Below are 16393 nucleotides of genomic sequence, written 5' to 3' on the forward strand. Positions count from 1 at the left end.
GCTTTCAATGAGCCAGCTGCACTTGAGCAACTGTTGGGTTTTGTAGCATATGCATGGAGGCGTGAGCCAGGGTTTGGAAGCAGGACAATGGTAAGCAAAATGATTTTGCCCATTTTACAGTTTGAGTTTGCCTCTATTCATTAAGGTGAATTATGATAGAGCTAGATTGGAAGGTATAACTATCCCTTTAAACATTGTGCTTGCCAGATTGATAATTCTGCCACCTGCAAGTAAAAGATTAACACTAGAAATGTGGAAAGTTATGCAGATGAATTAAAAAATGTTCATCTAATGAATGAAAATGTAGGGTATGTTTCACTGAAAGGGTAGTCTAGTATGATAACCAAGTGTTAAATGCTTAATCCTTTTTTTCTCTTTTATATGCTCCATCTAGACATCTATTGAGATTGTTCTGAAGTCTGTTTACTCTAAATCTTATGGGCTCTTGGTTGCAATCCATCTGCCTAACCATGTTAGAAGTACTTGGCATTGTTTGCCCAGCTAGTTGGAATAATGAACATTATGGGCTATTCAGTGACTTCCAAAACTATGATAAGGTTTGAGTTTTGTTCATGAAGTGGGTAATCAATGGGAGATGAGAGAATGGGGCAAAGTGCTGAGAAGGGTGAGGTTGCAGTGATCAGAAAGTTCAACTGCATATGAAGGAGCCACTGATTGCATCAGAAGCACATGGGAGTAGAACTTTTGAGAGAATGATAGGTCTCTTAACTTTCCCATTCTGGATTTAGCCTGCCTCCGCTACCACCTCATGCCTGGAAACCGAGGAGATCCCGCCAGCAAGCAATTCTTTTTTTTTTTCGCATAACTTTTATTTGCCAACATTTTGGGAGGTGCTACGAAGAAAACGTCACTAAGCCTCCTTCTATGTGGGGGAAAGAACCCCGCCAAAAATTGCTGCGTTTTGCCAGCAAGCAATCTTGAGTCAGAGACGGGATTAGTCCCGATTCCCACCTCCAGTGTGGAAATTTGAATCTGGGCGTTCGGTGGTGAGTGGCTCAACAACCTCCTAAAGTCTTTCCACCGTCTAAAAGGTACAAGTCTGTGTGATGTAAACACACTCCACTTGCCCGGGTGGGTGCAACTGTCAAAAATAAATAAATAAAGCTCACGTTCATCTAGGACAGGCCAACCCATTTCCAATCCACCACTGTCACACAATGACAGCAATGTATACACCTACAAATGCATTGCAGAAAATTGCCAAGGCATCTTCAACTGCACCTTTCAAACCGTGGCCTCTGTCACTCAGAAGAACCAGGGTAGAAGATGCATTGGAACATCTAGTGCAAGTTTCCTTTGATGATCCACACCATCTTGACTTGAAAATATATTACCTTGTTGGGTCATAATCTGGAATTCACAACCTAACAGCACTGAACTGCAGAGGTTCAAGTAAACAGCACACGGTTAACTTCCTCAAGGATAGTAAGAATGGACAATTAATGCTGGCCTTGCTATTTATTCCTAGATAAAGTAAAGGAAAAGGTTGAAAACTGCAGCTATCATAATTCCACGTAATCTCGCTCTGTCACCAGGAGCCACTTATATCCAATATGTTCCTAAGTGGTTGTCAAGTTATGTAGGATGTTGTGGAGCTTTCTGGATATTGTTAATTTTCTCTCTGCTTCTGTGAAATTTCAAATCTATTGGTCGCTCACTCATTCACTCAAGTTAAGAGACGGTTTAATTCTTTGTCAACAAATGTTTAAAAATCCTAACAAGTTCAGGTGAAATTTAACTTGTGTTTCTGACGGGAGGACAGGTCTGTTTGAAATGCATCTTCCTGAACAAACTCTCATTGTTTCCAAAGTCATCTTGTAAATAAGATGGCAGTTAATACTGCAGATACCAATTTGAGACTGATATCTATTTTGTGATGTGGGATCAAAGGGGCTGAGTCACTGTACCAGATTACTTTGAGGTAAGTTGAGCTTTGTCTGTTGAAAAGAAACACATGCAGAGTTTGGTGCTTTGATTAAATTTTAATAGTGAAAAAATGGCAGCACTCCAAAATGGTATTTAAAGGTTTGTTTTGTACTTTGTGCGTTGCACTATAGTTGGTGTGAAGCTGAAGCTTCGTGTCATGATCTCCTTACAATGACAGTGATCCTGAATTACTTCAAAGCCAAGCTGCAGCAGAATTATATAATAGTTGTCTATAATATGCATATTTGGTAGCTGGCAACACAAGACTATACAGTGAGTCTATGCATTACATTGCGAGCCGAACAAAAATGGGAAGCTAATGTAATTTTGGCAAATGTTAATATACAGTGTTATATTTCTGGAAATGTTTCTGATATTAATACCAGCTAACACTGGGGGTGAATCTTCCAAATGGAGCCCAAGTGTTCGTGCCATCGTGAACCACGACGGCGTGAAACGGGCACCGGGACAACTGATTCTGTCCCCCATAGGGGTCCAGCACGGCACTGGAGCTCCAGACTCCTTTCCTGGTGCCAAATGGGCGCTGTGCCAACCCGTGCATGTGCAGTTGGGCCGTGCCAACCTGTGCATGCACGGGGGACTTCTTCACGCCGGCCCCAGCTCAACATGGCGTTGGTGTTCAGGGGCCGGCCGCGCCAGAAAGTAGGCCCGGGAGGGGGGGGGGGCCTGCCGATCGGTGGGCCCGACCGCGGGCCAGACCCCATCGAAGGCCCCTCCCCCCGTTGAAGGATCAATTCCCCCCACAGGCCGCCCCGCCCCTGCGCACAGAGCTCCTGCCGGCAGCGACCAGGGGTGAACAGCGCCGGCAGGTCTCTGTCGTATACACGCGGCCGCTCGGCCCATTCAGGCCGGAGAATCGGCGGTCCCGCCGATTCCAACGGCTGGCGCCGCGTCAAACGTGCTGACGCAAATGCCGCCGATTCTCTGCACCTCGGAGAATCGCGCGCCGGCGTCGTGGCGCGGTTGCGGCGATTCTCCGGCCCGGCGTGGGGCTTGGAGAATCTCCCCCTATAATTGAGGGGGACAAAATGTAATACTTATGTGCCTTGCAAGACTACTTTTTCTTTGTCTGGAAGCTTCTGTGGCCCTACATTCTCTGGAGTTTAATAGGAGAATAAGAGGTTATGTTATTGAAACTTACAGCATTTGTAGAGTGTTTGAAAGGGTAGATGTTGAGGGTCTATTTCTCTAGACTGAAAAGTCTCGAGCTAAGGATCATCGTTACAGGTTAAATGGTTGGCCAATTAGTGCTGAAAGGAGGATGAATTTCTTCATTCAGAGGATCGTGAATCATTGGAATAGTCTACCCCAGAGAGCTATAGATAAAGGGGGGTCCTTTAAAATATTAGCTAAAATATACTGGAAAATAAAATTATTCTTAAATTATTGAATTTGTAGAAATTTGACTAAGTTATAAAATTGGCTAAACTCTTGAATACTGTCCATGACTGTCTTGAATGTTGCAAATAAGTACTGCAAGTAAGAGATTGAGAGTACATTCAACGAGTTTCAAACAATCTCGTAACTGAGACCAGACGTGACGTGGGGAGTTTGAACATTGGACAAGAGTCATGGGAAAGATAATTAATTTGGAGTAATTGATTAATGTCTAATTACCCAATCGCCTGTTAAGTGAATGACACTTTCCTGAATGAAACAAGGGGGTCTCAGCTGAGAATTAGAATCAATGAAACTAAGTAAGGGGCTAAACCCAGATAAGGATTCTCTTAAGAATGTGATCTGTTTGACTGATTAGAGAGAAGAATTTTAGCCATAGGAGAATCCTTGAAGCATTTGTGAAAATTACTAAGAAAGCCTTTTGCTGAAATGACATTTAATTTGTAAATCTGGAGTCACTTTTATCTTGAACTTTTTGCTTTCACTCTTCTGTGTCTCAAGGACATTTCAGTGTACACACAGAAAAGTCTTTCAATTTAATTTTGTGTGAATGTAACAAAAGGAGTTCTTAAAGAAATAAACAGTGCTTGTATATCCATTCAACTGGACTGAGACCTTATCTATGAGCGAGAGATAAGGGGAATCTTATGGTTCAACCCCTGGCTCCTCACATTATCTACATCTCACTAACTGAAGCTCCTCTCAGTCGGGAGAAGCCCCCCCCCCCCCCCCCTCCCCTCGATTTCCGGGGAGTTCATATTTTATGATATAGGAGGGGAATCGGATATAACATGGTGCTTGGCCTCGGAGGGGATCATAACAATACCCTTCAAGGGCATCTCCTTTCAACATTACGGTGTCTTCCCTAATCAGTACTGCCACGCTACATCCTTTTCATTACTTCTTCATCTTTTCTGAATACTTTGTATCTGTGAATATTAAGCACCCAGTCCTCACTGTTTTGAGGCCATATTTTCATTATTGCGACTACTTCATATTCTCACACAACTATTTTTAGTTTGTCAGCTTTAATCTTCATACTTTGTGTAGGTGATGTCATGTACGCATCATTATTGAGAAGATGCCCACCTGAGTTGCTTCTCACAACTGACATGGGAGTTGGCAGAAGAGTGGTTTGATGTGTAGGGGAAACTAAATGACTGTTTTGGTTATGTGTCACTGGTATTGGGTGCTCTACATTGAATGCTCGGTGCCATTTTTTCTTCCTGTTTAAGATGAGCATGTCTTCGTGAAAATACTTGTGTAAATGAGAGCAAAAATTTGCAGCCAATTGCTCCAGAACTTAGAGGGGCGCTGTTCTAAAATTAGGGGTTCCCTGAAGGAACTTTTTTCTCTTGAGGGTTATGTGACTTTGGATTCTGCCTTGGAAGACACCGGATGTGGGGGGTCACTGAATATTTTTAAGGCAGAGGTAGAGAGATTCATGTTAGGCAGGGGAATCACAGGTTACTGGGTTACTGGGGACTGAGGAACTCCATACAAACAGATCAGCTACATCCTTACTGAATGGCGGAGCAGGCTTAAGGGGCCGAATGGCTGCATACTCTTATTCCATATGTTTGTATGTTCATAATCAAATGATGTAAGTTGCAATGGTTTTGATTTTGTTTAATTTGTGCTTAACAAGCAAAAGGAATAAATGTAGAGAAAATTCACTTTGTGGAAATTGTGCTTTACTTGAGAAGGAATATACTGCTGATTAGACATGTTTGGGTGCTTTTTTATTGAAAGATACAGGCCCATATTTTCCTGGTTCCCCAAAGTCACATTTAAGGGGTGTGCCCTAATGATGCACTGGGGGATACCTCTAGGAAGTTCCCATGTAAGGAATTACTCACATTGCCCAGAAATGCTAACTTCATCTGGGCAACTGCGTTGGGCTGGGAACCATCCGACAGAAGTGATTTCAATTGCTAACTTCAAATAGTTCTGCCAGTTTTATCCTGCAGGAGTTGGAGGAAAAAAAATTAATTCTAACTCCTCCAAACTATTTAAAAGAAATCCAGACCCAGCCTCACATAGAAAGCAAATTCCTTTGTGTTGAAAATCAAAGCATCAGGAATGCGTTCAGAGCATCAGTATTTCAACACTGAAATACAAGGTTGAAATACTGATGCTCTGAACGCATTCCTGATGCTTTGATTTTCAACAAAAAGGAATTTGCTTTCGAGCTAACCTTGTTCAGCACGTTTCCATCAGTACTTCAACTAAATGCCATTCTCGTCCGCAGGCACAACATACAAATGCATTAACTGAATGACTTTCTTGAGCTGAAAGGCCATATACTGCTGGAAGAATAATTTGAGGAAAATTCAATCATGAATCATTGGTCACTTATGCAGCCTGGTCAAGTGGGATTGCAAACCATTGAGTTCACATTAATACCACATTACTTTGACTTTTGCTACGGTAAAGACATGATATAAATGCAACTTCTTGCTGATTGGATATTCAGTTTTGATTTGAACAGCACTGGATACTGTTGGCTTAATTTTAAAGTACCGTCATCTTCAAAAGGTGGCAAATTGACAGGAATATGGTGCATTGCCAAATGTACAGATGTGTTAAATTGTTGCTTATGTTTATGATATCAGAAAAAACTGGTCTGTCTTTGAAAGATGGGAACTGATCTGGGATTCTTGCAATATAATTCCTTCAGGATATTTCTGACACTGGGGAATATTTTTCGGAATAATGTTTAAAGAAAAACGGAAACCAGATTCTTAATGATTTATGAGGCCTGGACACAATAATGCTGACTTTGTGTTCATCTCAGCTCCATGGTCGTCAACTCTACATTATATTCACAAGGTATTATAATTTGGTGTTCAATGGAATGCAAACTTTCAGGTGTGGAATCTATGCTTACAAACTATAAATTGTGCTCTGCCATGTAGATTGTTATTTGGCACCTGACCCCAAGAAGATATGGGGCCCCTCTGTAAATAAAAACAATTCTGAGAATGTGATGTTTGAAATGGAAAGGAAGTGTGAAAATAAAGATTTAGCTTTTTGGAGAAAGGAAAAGACATGAGAACTGACCACAATTTCTGCTCCTGTTACCTTCCAGAAGAGCATTTTTAATTAGATTATTTGGTATGAATGGCTTTCAGATCAGTCCTCAAAATTATTTCTGCCAATTGGCATCCATGTCCTCTTGCACTGCTGTTGCTGTTTAATTTTACCAATGATCAGGATTCATAGTTTTTATTCTATTTATTATTGTATATACCGCCACGGTTTACTTTCATTCATCTAATTTTGATGTATTCAAATTTATCTCTTTTCTCCTTAATTCTGTCCTGTGAAATGGCTCTGTTGCTGTTTTGTACATCACTTCCTGGGCTGGATATTTTCTAGTCTCTGGTCTTTCAAGAAGAAATTGAATCATTATCTAAAGTCTAAAAAAGAAAAGTTTTGCAGGAGTACCAGGGAAAGACAGGGTAGTGGCACTCGGAGAATTGTTCCTTTAGAGGGCTGGCACAGAAATGACAGAATCATGCACAGCTTTCCACCTATGATTTCATGGCGAGAACGGAACACAGCACTCTAGGTGTAGTCTAACCTGAACGTAATATAGCCACAGCATGACCAGTTCATACTTGAGCTGTATTGCCAAGCAGGTTTTACCTGGTTTCAGATAAGAGAGCGATGAAATACCTGGATAAGGCAGCCTCTGAAGAGAGAGAAAAAACAGAGTTAATGTTCTAATCTGTGATATTTTGGCTGAACTGGAAGTATTATGGATCATGTATTTTCCTGTGGTACTTATCGTTATTTGTTTGGTTTTGGACAGAAGAAAGGACATGCGTTTATAAAGTACTTTTCATGACCCCAGGACAGCCCATGTGTTTTCTTACTAATGAGATATTTTAGAAGTGTAGTCACTGCTGTAACGTAGGAAACACTGCTGAAGTTTCGCAAACAGCACAGCGATAAACGATCAGGTATTCTACTTTAGTGGTGATGGACAATAATTGCTAATAAGTCAATATTGGTTCAATAATCAATCTCCCAACTTCACCTCCTAACGAGTCGAGTGCAATTCATTGGTAGATATTTTCCTCATTCTGTAAGATCTATTACTTGGCTGCCTTTAAATTCATGGACAAAAGATTCTTCATGCTTGTAAATATATTTTAGCTCCTCCTGCGTTCCTTCGCTATTTCATCACCCTCTGCTGCCCACCATCCCCCAGGCTAGTGCCATCCATAAATTTGAGCAACTTTGTACAAAGTTGTTGATATCGAACACAAATTGTAAAGCCCCACCTAATATCCTTGGAGCACTCAAAATCCACAACATCCTTTTGACCTGACATAACTGTCCATAAGTGAAAATCATTGGTGTGCCTCTCAACCTTATTCATTTCCACATTTTACCAATACTACCGGTCATCAATCCATGCTGGATTTGAACCACACCTCCAAAGTAAAAGATGGCTGTCATGATATTCAAGTAAACATCATGGTGCAAACATACATACATACATATATACTGATGGACAGATCAACGGACCAATCAATACACACACAACACCACAGCCAATCACAGGCAAGAGCATACACACTATAAAACGGGGAACACGACACTTCACGCTCATTCCAGCAGGAGACAGCTCAGGGCACAGAGCTCACAGCAAGCCACTCAGACATCCACCATGTGCTGAGTGCCACTCCAATATAGTGTTAGGGATAGGTCCACAGATTCAAGGGTAATGAACGAACCACAGTAGCCAGTTTACCATTGTAAATATTGTTAGTAATAAAACTGAGTTGTACCATCCGCAACCGTGTTGGTTCGTCTGTGTAGCAGAGCACCCAACATGACAATGGCCACAACTTTTTACCCATCTCTGAACGAGATTGAGGCTGCAGAGATGGAGGATGGTTAGAAAGAAAGCTTTGGATATATAATGGCAAAAGCAATATCAATTTTTAAGCTCTTATTCCAATAAAAATGACTGCCTGCGAAGCAAGAGTGTTTGGAATTTGCAAGCTAACCAAAATAATGTTAATTTATTTACACCAAAACCTCTTGGCGTAATGCCATTATCATAGAATAATCAATCTCAGGGCAGAATATACACCTTCTGGAATTCAGAAATCCATTTTCAGATTAGAAGTGGGTCTTTGTTTTGTTGTTGTGAAAGCGTGCTTTACATGTTCTAGCTGATACAAAAGATTTGTAACACCTAACTTAGTCTAGTGCAGCTCAACATTTAGGCCTCATTTTCGTTTTATGTGGATTCGGGCTTCTAGAAAAGTCTGCTGGTTTAAAAACTGTACACCCTCTATGTTCTCTGTAAAAGGATTGTTCTATTCATGCAATTGAAGTTGCTATTTTGGAGAAATACAGGGATTTTGATGGTCCAGCAGAGTTTGCACCAATTATCTTGATCTCACTCATTCTTGGAAAACTGACACTATGATTGTATGGATTAGAAAATAGTTTTGAAATATTAGTTGCTGAAATGTTTACATACTGTCAACTAATTGTTTAGCTAGCGTAGTAGCTGGCACCTTTAAGGCGTGATCGTCATGTGGTCCAATTGGTAGTTGGCAAGTGGAATTGCCGAGTAGATTGGCAGCTGCACTACTCTGTACACAGCATGTTGCATAAATAAACGTTCATTGTTTGTACCTAACTGGTGGAGCCAAGTTACTACAGATAATCAGTTTAGTCTGTGTAGTTTTGGTGCTTTTTTAAATTTAAAAAACTATGTGTATTTAATCTGTCTGTTATTGTTTTATAGGATGAACTGCTGATAAAAGCCACTGAATAATGACCCCGCCAACTTAACCAGCATGTGAAAGGAACCAAAGCTATTTTAATTTGAATTGCTTAATATTAATTTGGTGGTTCCAGAGAACATCCAAACCTACACCATCATGAACAGCAATGAGCAAAGCATTGCCGTGCCACAGAAATTACCAAGCCCCAGCCGAAGCTCCGGCAGCTCTTTTAGACCAGATATTCGACAGGTACACCATGTTCTCTTGTGTGTCTGTTACTCTTAAGTTGGTGTATGTAAATAAACATGCATTCCAAAGTCTACCTGCAGCCCACAGCCACACGTGCCCTGAAAAATGAATGGATGTTTCCAGACCATTACCATGCCTTTAATTCACATGGTAGCATTTGGTGACTAAAAATTAGTTGCCCCCAAATTTTTGCTTTTTGACATATTCTTTATGTTAATATTCTTATAATAATTGAATAGAACCAAGCTACTATAGCATACTATAGCAGTTAGCAAAATGCCTGGTGGTGACTCCGTTATAGAATTTTGTTTTAGTGTAGTGGTCAGTTAGTTTTGAGGAACAAAACACTAAATAAATGAAGTAAAAATAAAGACCTGGTGGCATCTGTGGAGAGAGAAACAATTAATATTTCCAGTTGATCTTTCATCAGAGCAGTTCAGGTATCCCAGTGTAATTTTGATATACCAGTCTATATTGCGTATAGATAATTTTACTAGTAATTAGTCTAAATCATACAATAAGAGTCCATAGAATAGAATCCCTACATTGCAGAAGGAGGCCATTCAACCCATTGAGTCTGCAGCAACCCTCTGATAGAGCCCCTTACCTAGGCCCACTTCCCCGCCCTATCCCCATAATCCTACATAACCTGGACATCTTGGATTCTAAAGGGCAATTTTAGCATTGCCAATTCACCTAACCTGCACATCTTTGAGCTGTGGGAGGACATCGGAACACCCGAGGGAAACCCACGCAGACCTGGGGAGAACGTGCAAACTCCACACAGTCGCCCAAGACGGAATCGAACTCGGATCCCTGGTGCTATGAGCCAACAGTGCCAGTCACTGTGTTACTGTGCAGCTAAAAATTTAAGTTAGTGTTTTGTGCAGCCTGTTTTTTCATTGGGATTGCACTTGTATCATTCTAGTTTTTTTAATTTGAAAACTTAATGGAGATTGCTGTGGTATTTGAGATCATGCAAAATACTGTATTGATCATTTTAGCCTGATGTTTGAAATAGAACATAGAACATTCAGTGCAGAAGGAGGCCATTCGGCCCATCGAGTCTGCACCGACCCACTTAAGCCCTCACTTCCACCCTATCCCCGTAACCCAAAGCCCCTCCTAACCTTTTTTGGACACTAAGGGCAATTTAGGATGGCCAAACCACCTAACCTGCACGTCTTTGGACTGTGGGAGGAAACCAGAACACCCGGAGGAAACCCAAGCAGACACTTGGAAGTGCAGACTCCCCACAGACAGTGTCCCAGCAGGGAATCGAACCTGGGACCCTGACGCTGTGAAGCCACGATGCTATTTCACTGTGCTACCGTTCTGCCCCGATGATATAGTTTTAAAAAGAATGTCTTTACAAATAGTTCTGAATGTTATGAATTTGTCTCCCTTTTAACTATACATCTGCATATAATAAACCACCAAGATTGAACACTGAAATAGATAGTGATGTAACACTTCTATGATTAAATGAGGCCTAATAATCAGAGGGGCGATTTCCTTAGTTCTCTATTAGTAATGAGTTATTAAGGTATGTATAACAAAAATATTCACGATTTCCCAAAACCTCCACTTAAAATCGTACTTGTTATGTAAAGCTAATTTAAGTTGACCAAAAATGATATGGGGTAGGCTACGAGGTGCACAAATGTTTCTGACTGAAGTTCTTTTAGCTGATTTAGTCTGCTGCCAGCAAGTAAAAGATTACTTGGAGAGCATGGCCGTGAGATATAGGAGCAGAATTAAGCCATTCGGTCCATAGGGTCTGCTCCGCCATTCGATCATGGCTGATAGGTTTCTCATCCCCGTTCTCATGCCTTCTCTCCGTAACCCCTTATTAATCAAGAACCTATCTATCACTGCTTAAAGACATTCAGTGAACTGGTCTCCAAAGCCTTCTGTGGCAATGAGCTCCACAGATTCACCACACTCTGGCTGAAGAAATTCCTCCTCATCTCTGTTTTAAAGAATCGTCTCTTCAGTCTGAGGTTGTGCTCTCGGGTTTTAGTCTCTTCTACGAGTAGAAACATCTTCTCCAAGTCCACTCTATCTAGGGCTCTCAGTATTCTGTAAGTTTCAATGAGATCCACCCTCATCCTTCTAAACTCCATTGAGCACAGAACCAGAGTCCTCAGCTGTTCCTCCTATGACAACCCCTTGATTCCCCGGATCATTCTTGTGAACCTCCTCTAAACCCACTCCAAGGCCAGCACATCATTCCTTAAAAACGGGTCCCAAAACTGCTCCCAATATTCCAAAAGCAGTCTGACCAGAGCCGTATACAGCCTCAGCAGTATATCAGTGCTCTTGTATTCTAGCCTTCTCGAAATTAATGCTTGCATTTGCCTTCCTAACTGCCAATTAAACCTGTATGTTAACCGTAAGAGAATCCTGAAGTAGGATAACCAAGTTCCTTTGTGCTTCAGATTTCCAAAGCCTTTCCCCATTGAGAAAATAGTCTATGCCTCTATTCTTCCGACCAAAGTACATAACTTCCCACTTTCCCACATTTTATTCCATTTGCTGCCATTTTGCCCATTTTCCTAGTCTGTCCAAGTCCTTCTGCAGCCTCCCCGCTTCCTCACCACTACCTGTCCCTCTACATATCTTTGTATCATCTTCAAACTTGGCAACAATGCCCTTAGTTCCTTCTTCCAGATCGTTAATGTATATCGTGAATAGTTGTGGTCCCAACACTGACCCCTGCGGAACACCACTAGTCACTGGCTGCCATCTCGCCGGTGCACACACTCATCCTCTCGTTGAGGGATGTCCGCAGTGCTGTGATCCAGCTCTTGGGTGTTTTAATGTTTCCTTCTGCCTCTGATGTTGAAGCCTCCGGTGTTCAGGCAGAGTGTCATGGCATCATGGTTTGGTTGGAATGCGAGGAAGTAACGCTCACCTGCGACATGGCACGTGGAACCACGGGAATCCATTGGGGGCTGTGAAGTGCTTACATTACTCAATTGCCAATTCTCTATTAGCAATGTTCATGAGCTTTGTGCCTGAAGGCACGTCAGTTTGGGTCATGGGTGATCGGTGGGACAGATAGGCAGTCGCCGGAGACATCCTTCATTATGGGTACAAGCAATCCACATGGTGGCATGATGGATCTGCGGGCGCTGGGGCACCCACCCTCCAGCCGAGGAACGACCACCCCCCCTAGGCGGACACCCCTCCGACTGAGGCCCCTCGGCTGATTGCTTGACTTCAAAAATGGCTACTCACCTCCTCGGATCCCCACAGCAGCTAATCTGCCAGCTTCATGTTTTTGAAAAGGTGTAGTAATTGGCACCCGCTTGACCACTTGCTGGGGAGCCGCTTAGATCACAGGAGGCCAACAGCTATAGGGTCATTCCCATTAATGGTATGGAATTTGATTTTAATTGGTGATTATTGGTTTCTTGCCATGCCACGGCAGGATCCTGATTTCGCCAACGGGAGCGGGCCAGGTAGATCGTAAACTGATTGGCGCCTGACGTAGTTCTAGATTTTGGCTTCTCCCACTATCTAACGGCCGTGTCGCGCTCCGGCAAGAGCGCAATGAGGCCAATAGGTCATTCCCATTCAGAGCAAAAAAGTCACAGAACAATCATCCCTACTGAAGTTATTTAAAATGGTGGAATTTAAAATACAGATGGAGGGTGCGAGGGTAAAATCAAGCACTAGTGTTTTGTGCTTAAACAAAGGAGATTACAATGGGATGAGAGAAGAACTAGCTAAGATAGACTGGGAGCAAAGACTTTATGGTGACACAGTTGAGGAACAGTGGAGAAACTTCCAAGTGATTTTTCACAGTGCTCAGCAAAGGTTTAAACCAACAAAACGGAAGGACGGTAGAAAGAGGGAAAATCGACCGTGGATATCTAAGGAAATAAGGGAGAGTGTCAAATTGAAGGAAAAAGCATACAAAGTAGCAAAGATCAGTGGGAGACTAGAGGACTGTGAAATCTTTATGGGGCAACAGAAAGCTACTAAAAAAGCTATAAAGAAGAGTAAGATAGATTATGAGAGTAAACTTGCTCAGAATATAAAAACAGATAGTAAAAGTTTCTACAAATATATAAAACAAAAAAGAGTGGCTAAGGTAAATATTGGTCCTTTGGAGGATGAGAAGGGAGATTTAATAATGGGAGATGAGGAAATGGCTGAGGAACTGAACAGGTTTTTTGGGTCGGTCTTCACAGTGGAAGACACAAATAACATGCCAGTGACTGATGGAAATGAGGCTATGACAGGTGAGGACCTTGAGATGATTGTTATCACTAAGGAGGTAGTGATGGGCAAGCTAATGGGGCTAAAGGTAGACCAGTTTCCTGGCCCTGATGGAATGCATCCCAGAGTGCTAAAAGAGCTGGCAAGGGAAATTTCAAATGCACTAGTGATAATTTACCAAAATTCACTAGACTCTGGGGTGGTCCCGGCGGATTGGAAATTAGCAAACGTGACACCACTTGTTTAAAAAAGAAGGTAGGCAGAAAGCGGGTAATTATAGGCCAGTGAGCTTAACTTCGGTAGTAGGGAAGATGCTGGAATCTATCATCAAGGAAGAAATAGTGAGGCATCTGGATGGAAATTGTCCCATTGGGCAGATGCAGCCTGGGTTCATAAAGGGCAGGTCGTGCCTAACTAATTTAGTGGAATCTTTTGAGGACATTACCAGTGCGGTAAATAACGGGGAGCCAATGGATGTGGTATATCTGGATTTCCAGAAAGCCTTTGACAAGGTGCCACACAAAAGGTTGCTGCATAAGATAAAGATGCATGGCATTAAGGGGAAAGTAGTAGCATGGATAGAGGATTGGTTAATTAATAGAAAGCAAAGAGTGGGGATTAATGGGTGTTTCTCTGGTTGGCAATCAGTAGCTAGTGGTGTCCCTCAGGGATCAGTGTTGGGCCCACAACTGTTCACAATTTATATAGATGATTTGGAGTTGGGGACCAAGAGCAATGTGTCCAAGTTTGCAGACGACACTAAGATAAGTGGTAAAGCAAAAAGTGCAGAGGATACTGGAAGTCTGCAGAGGGATTTGGATAGGCTAAGTGAATGGGCTAGGGTCTGGCAGATGGAATACAATGTTGACAAATGTGAGGTTATCCATTTTGGTAGGAATAACAGCAAAAGGGATTATTATTTAAATGATAAAATATTAAAACATGCTGCTGTGCAGAGAGACCTGGGTGTGCTAGTGCATGAGTCGCAAAAAGTTGGTTTACAGGTGCAACAGGTGATTAAGAAGGCAAATGGAATTTTGTCCTTCATTGCTAGAGGGATGAAGTTTAAGACTAGGGAGGTTATGCTGCAATTGTATAAGGTGTTAGTGAGGCCACACCTGGAGTATTGTGTTCAGTTTTGGCCTCCTGAGAAAGGTCATACTGGCACTGGAGGGTGTGCAGAGGAGATTCACTAGGTTAATCCCAGAGCTGAAGTGGTTGGATTACGAGGAGAGGGTGAGTAGACTGGGACTGTACTCGTTGGAATTTAGAAGGATGAGGGGGGATCTTATAGAAACATATAGAATTATGAAGGGAATAAATAGGATAGATGCGGGCAGGTTGTTTCCACTGGCGGGTGAAAGCAGAACTGGGGGGCATAGCCTCAAAATAAGGGGAAGTAGATTTAGGACTGAGTTTAGGAGGAACTTCTTCATCCAAAGGGTTGTGAATCTATGGAATTCCTTGCCCAGTGAAGCAGTAGAGGCTCCTTCATTAAATGTTTTTAAGATAAAGATAGATAGTTTTTTTAAGAATAAAGGGATATTAAGGGTTATGGTGTTCGGGCTGGAAAGTGGAGCTGAGTCCACAAAATATCAGCCATGATCTCATTGAATGGTGGAGCAGGCTCGAGGGGACAGATGGCCTACTCCTGCTACTAGTTCTTATGTTCTTAAAATGTACTATGTTTAAACTTGTTTGGAGGCAGTTCTAGGGAGTAAAATGTAGTATTGCAAATCAGCTTAGTTCACAGGAGAATAAGTTCTTAGGAGGGACTAAGATGTGCCTCTGTTGCCCCTGTAAAATGTGTATAGCACAAAAATGTCCTGAAGGCTTTGATTTTTTTTTTTCTTGAACAGGACAGCTGGGAGATTGTGGAAGGACTTCGGGATAGTAGTATGAGTAATATCCAAGAACCACAGAATCATGAAGGCTACTTGTTGAAGAAGAGAAAGTGGCCTCTCAAAGGCTGGCATAAGGTATTGCTTGTCTGTAGGGTCATGATGTGGAGATGCGGGCACTGGACTGGGGTGGGCACAGTAAGAAGTCTCACAACACCAGGTTAAAGTCCAACAGGTTTATTTGAAATCCCAAGCTTTCGGAGCGCTGTTTCTTCTTCAGGTGAAGTGGAGGCAGATTCACAATCGCAGCATATATAGGAGAAACACAAATGTGATTGTGAATCTGCCTCCACTTCACCTGATGAAGGAGCAGCGCTCCGAAAGCTTGGGATTTCAAATAAACCTGTTGAACTTTAACCTGGTGTTGTGAGACTTCTTACTTGTCTATAAGGTAGCACTGTGCTATAATAATTGAGCAGTTTAAAAACAGTTCTGAAAATAAACATCAGTATATCAGCAGACTTCGAAGTGATGCATTTAATTCATACATTATTTTGGTGCATGTCTCTACTTGAGCAATATATATGGTGAGATACACTTCTGCATAACATTATGGGCAACATGGATATTGGTTTCAGGTAGGAGGTTTCATTTCATCGAACTAACCAAGTGGTCTTGAACCTTTTTTACTTGAGCGACCACTATCGATTTGCAATCATTGACTCCCTCCCACCACCTGCACCCCTCACCCTGTCTAAATGATGCTATATAATATTCTATAGATGAAGCTACTTCATGTAAAGTGTTTTTTTAACTGTGCTTTTAAGAAAAGAGGTGTTTACTTGTATCTAATTACAAGTTACTGATAGATCTTGTGATCTTCATGCTGCTCTCAGCACTCCTCTTTGTCTGTCCCATTCCTAGGCGAGGCAGCTAACACACTTTGTGCTG

The 16393-nt window shown here is 42.0% G+C and overlaps 1 protein-coding gene across 9 annotated transcripts in view; it reads left to right on the forward strand.

Moving 5' to 3' along the window:
* The window catches only part of osbpl3b (oxysterol binding protein-like 3b), a 263221-nt gene that overhangs the window by 60052 nt on the left and 186776 nt on the right, over positions 1-16393 (forward strand). For 8 of the 9 annotated variants that reach the window (XM_072509455.1, XM_072509461.1, XM_072509456.1 and 5 more), the window contains 2 exons: positions 9143-9371; positions 15461-15580. In XM_072509455.1, coding sequence (XP_072365556.1) covers positions 9279-9371; positions 15461-15580 — 213 coding nt within the window. In that variant the 5' untranslated portion in view covers positions 9143-9278. Of the gene's footprint in view, positions 1-6046; positions 6199-9142; positions 9372-15460; positions 15581-16393 lie in introns of all 9 variants that reach the window. The other variant, XM_072509457.1, reaches the window with a different exon arrangement.

The sequence above is a fragment of the Scyliorhinus torazame genome, chromosome 6 (assembly GCF_047496885.1).
Source record: "Scyliorhinus torazame isolate Kashiwa2021f chromosome 6, sScyTor2.1, whole genome shotgun sequence".
Lineage (NCBI taxonomy): Eukaryota > Metazoa > Chordata > Chondrichthyes > Carcharhiniformes > Scyliorhinidae > Scyliorhinus > Scyliorhinus torazame.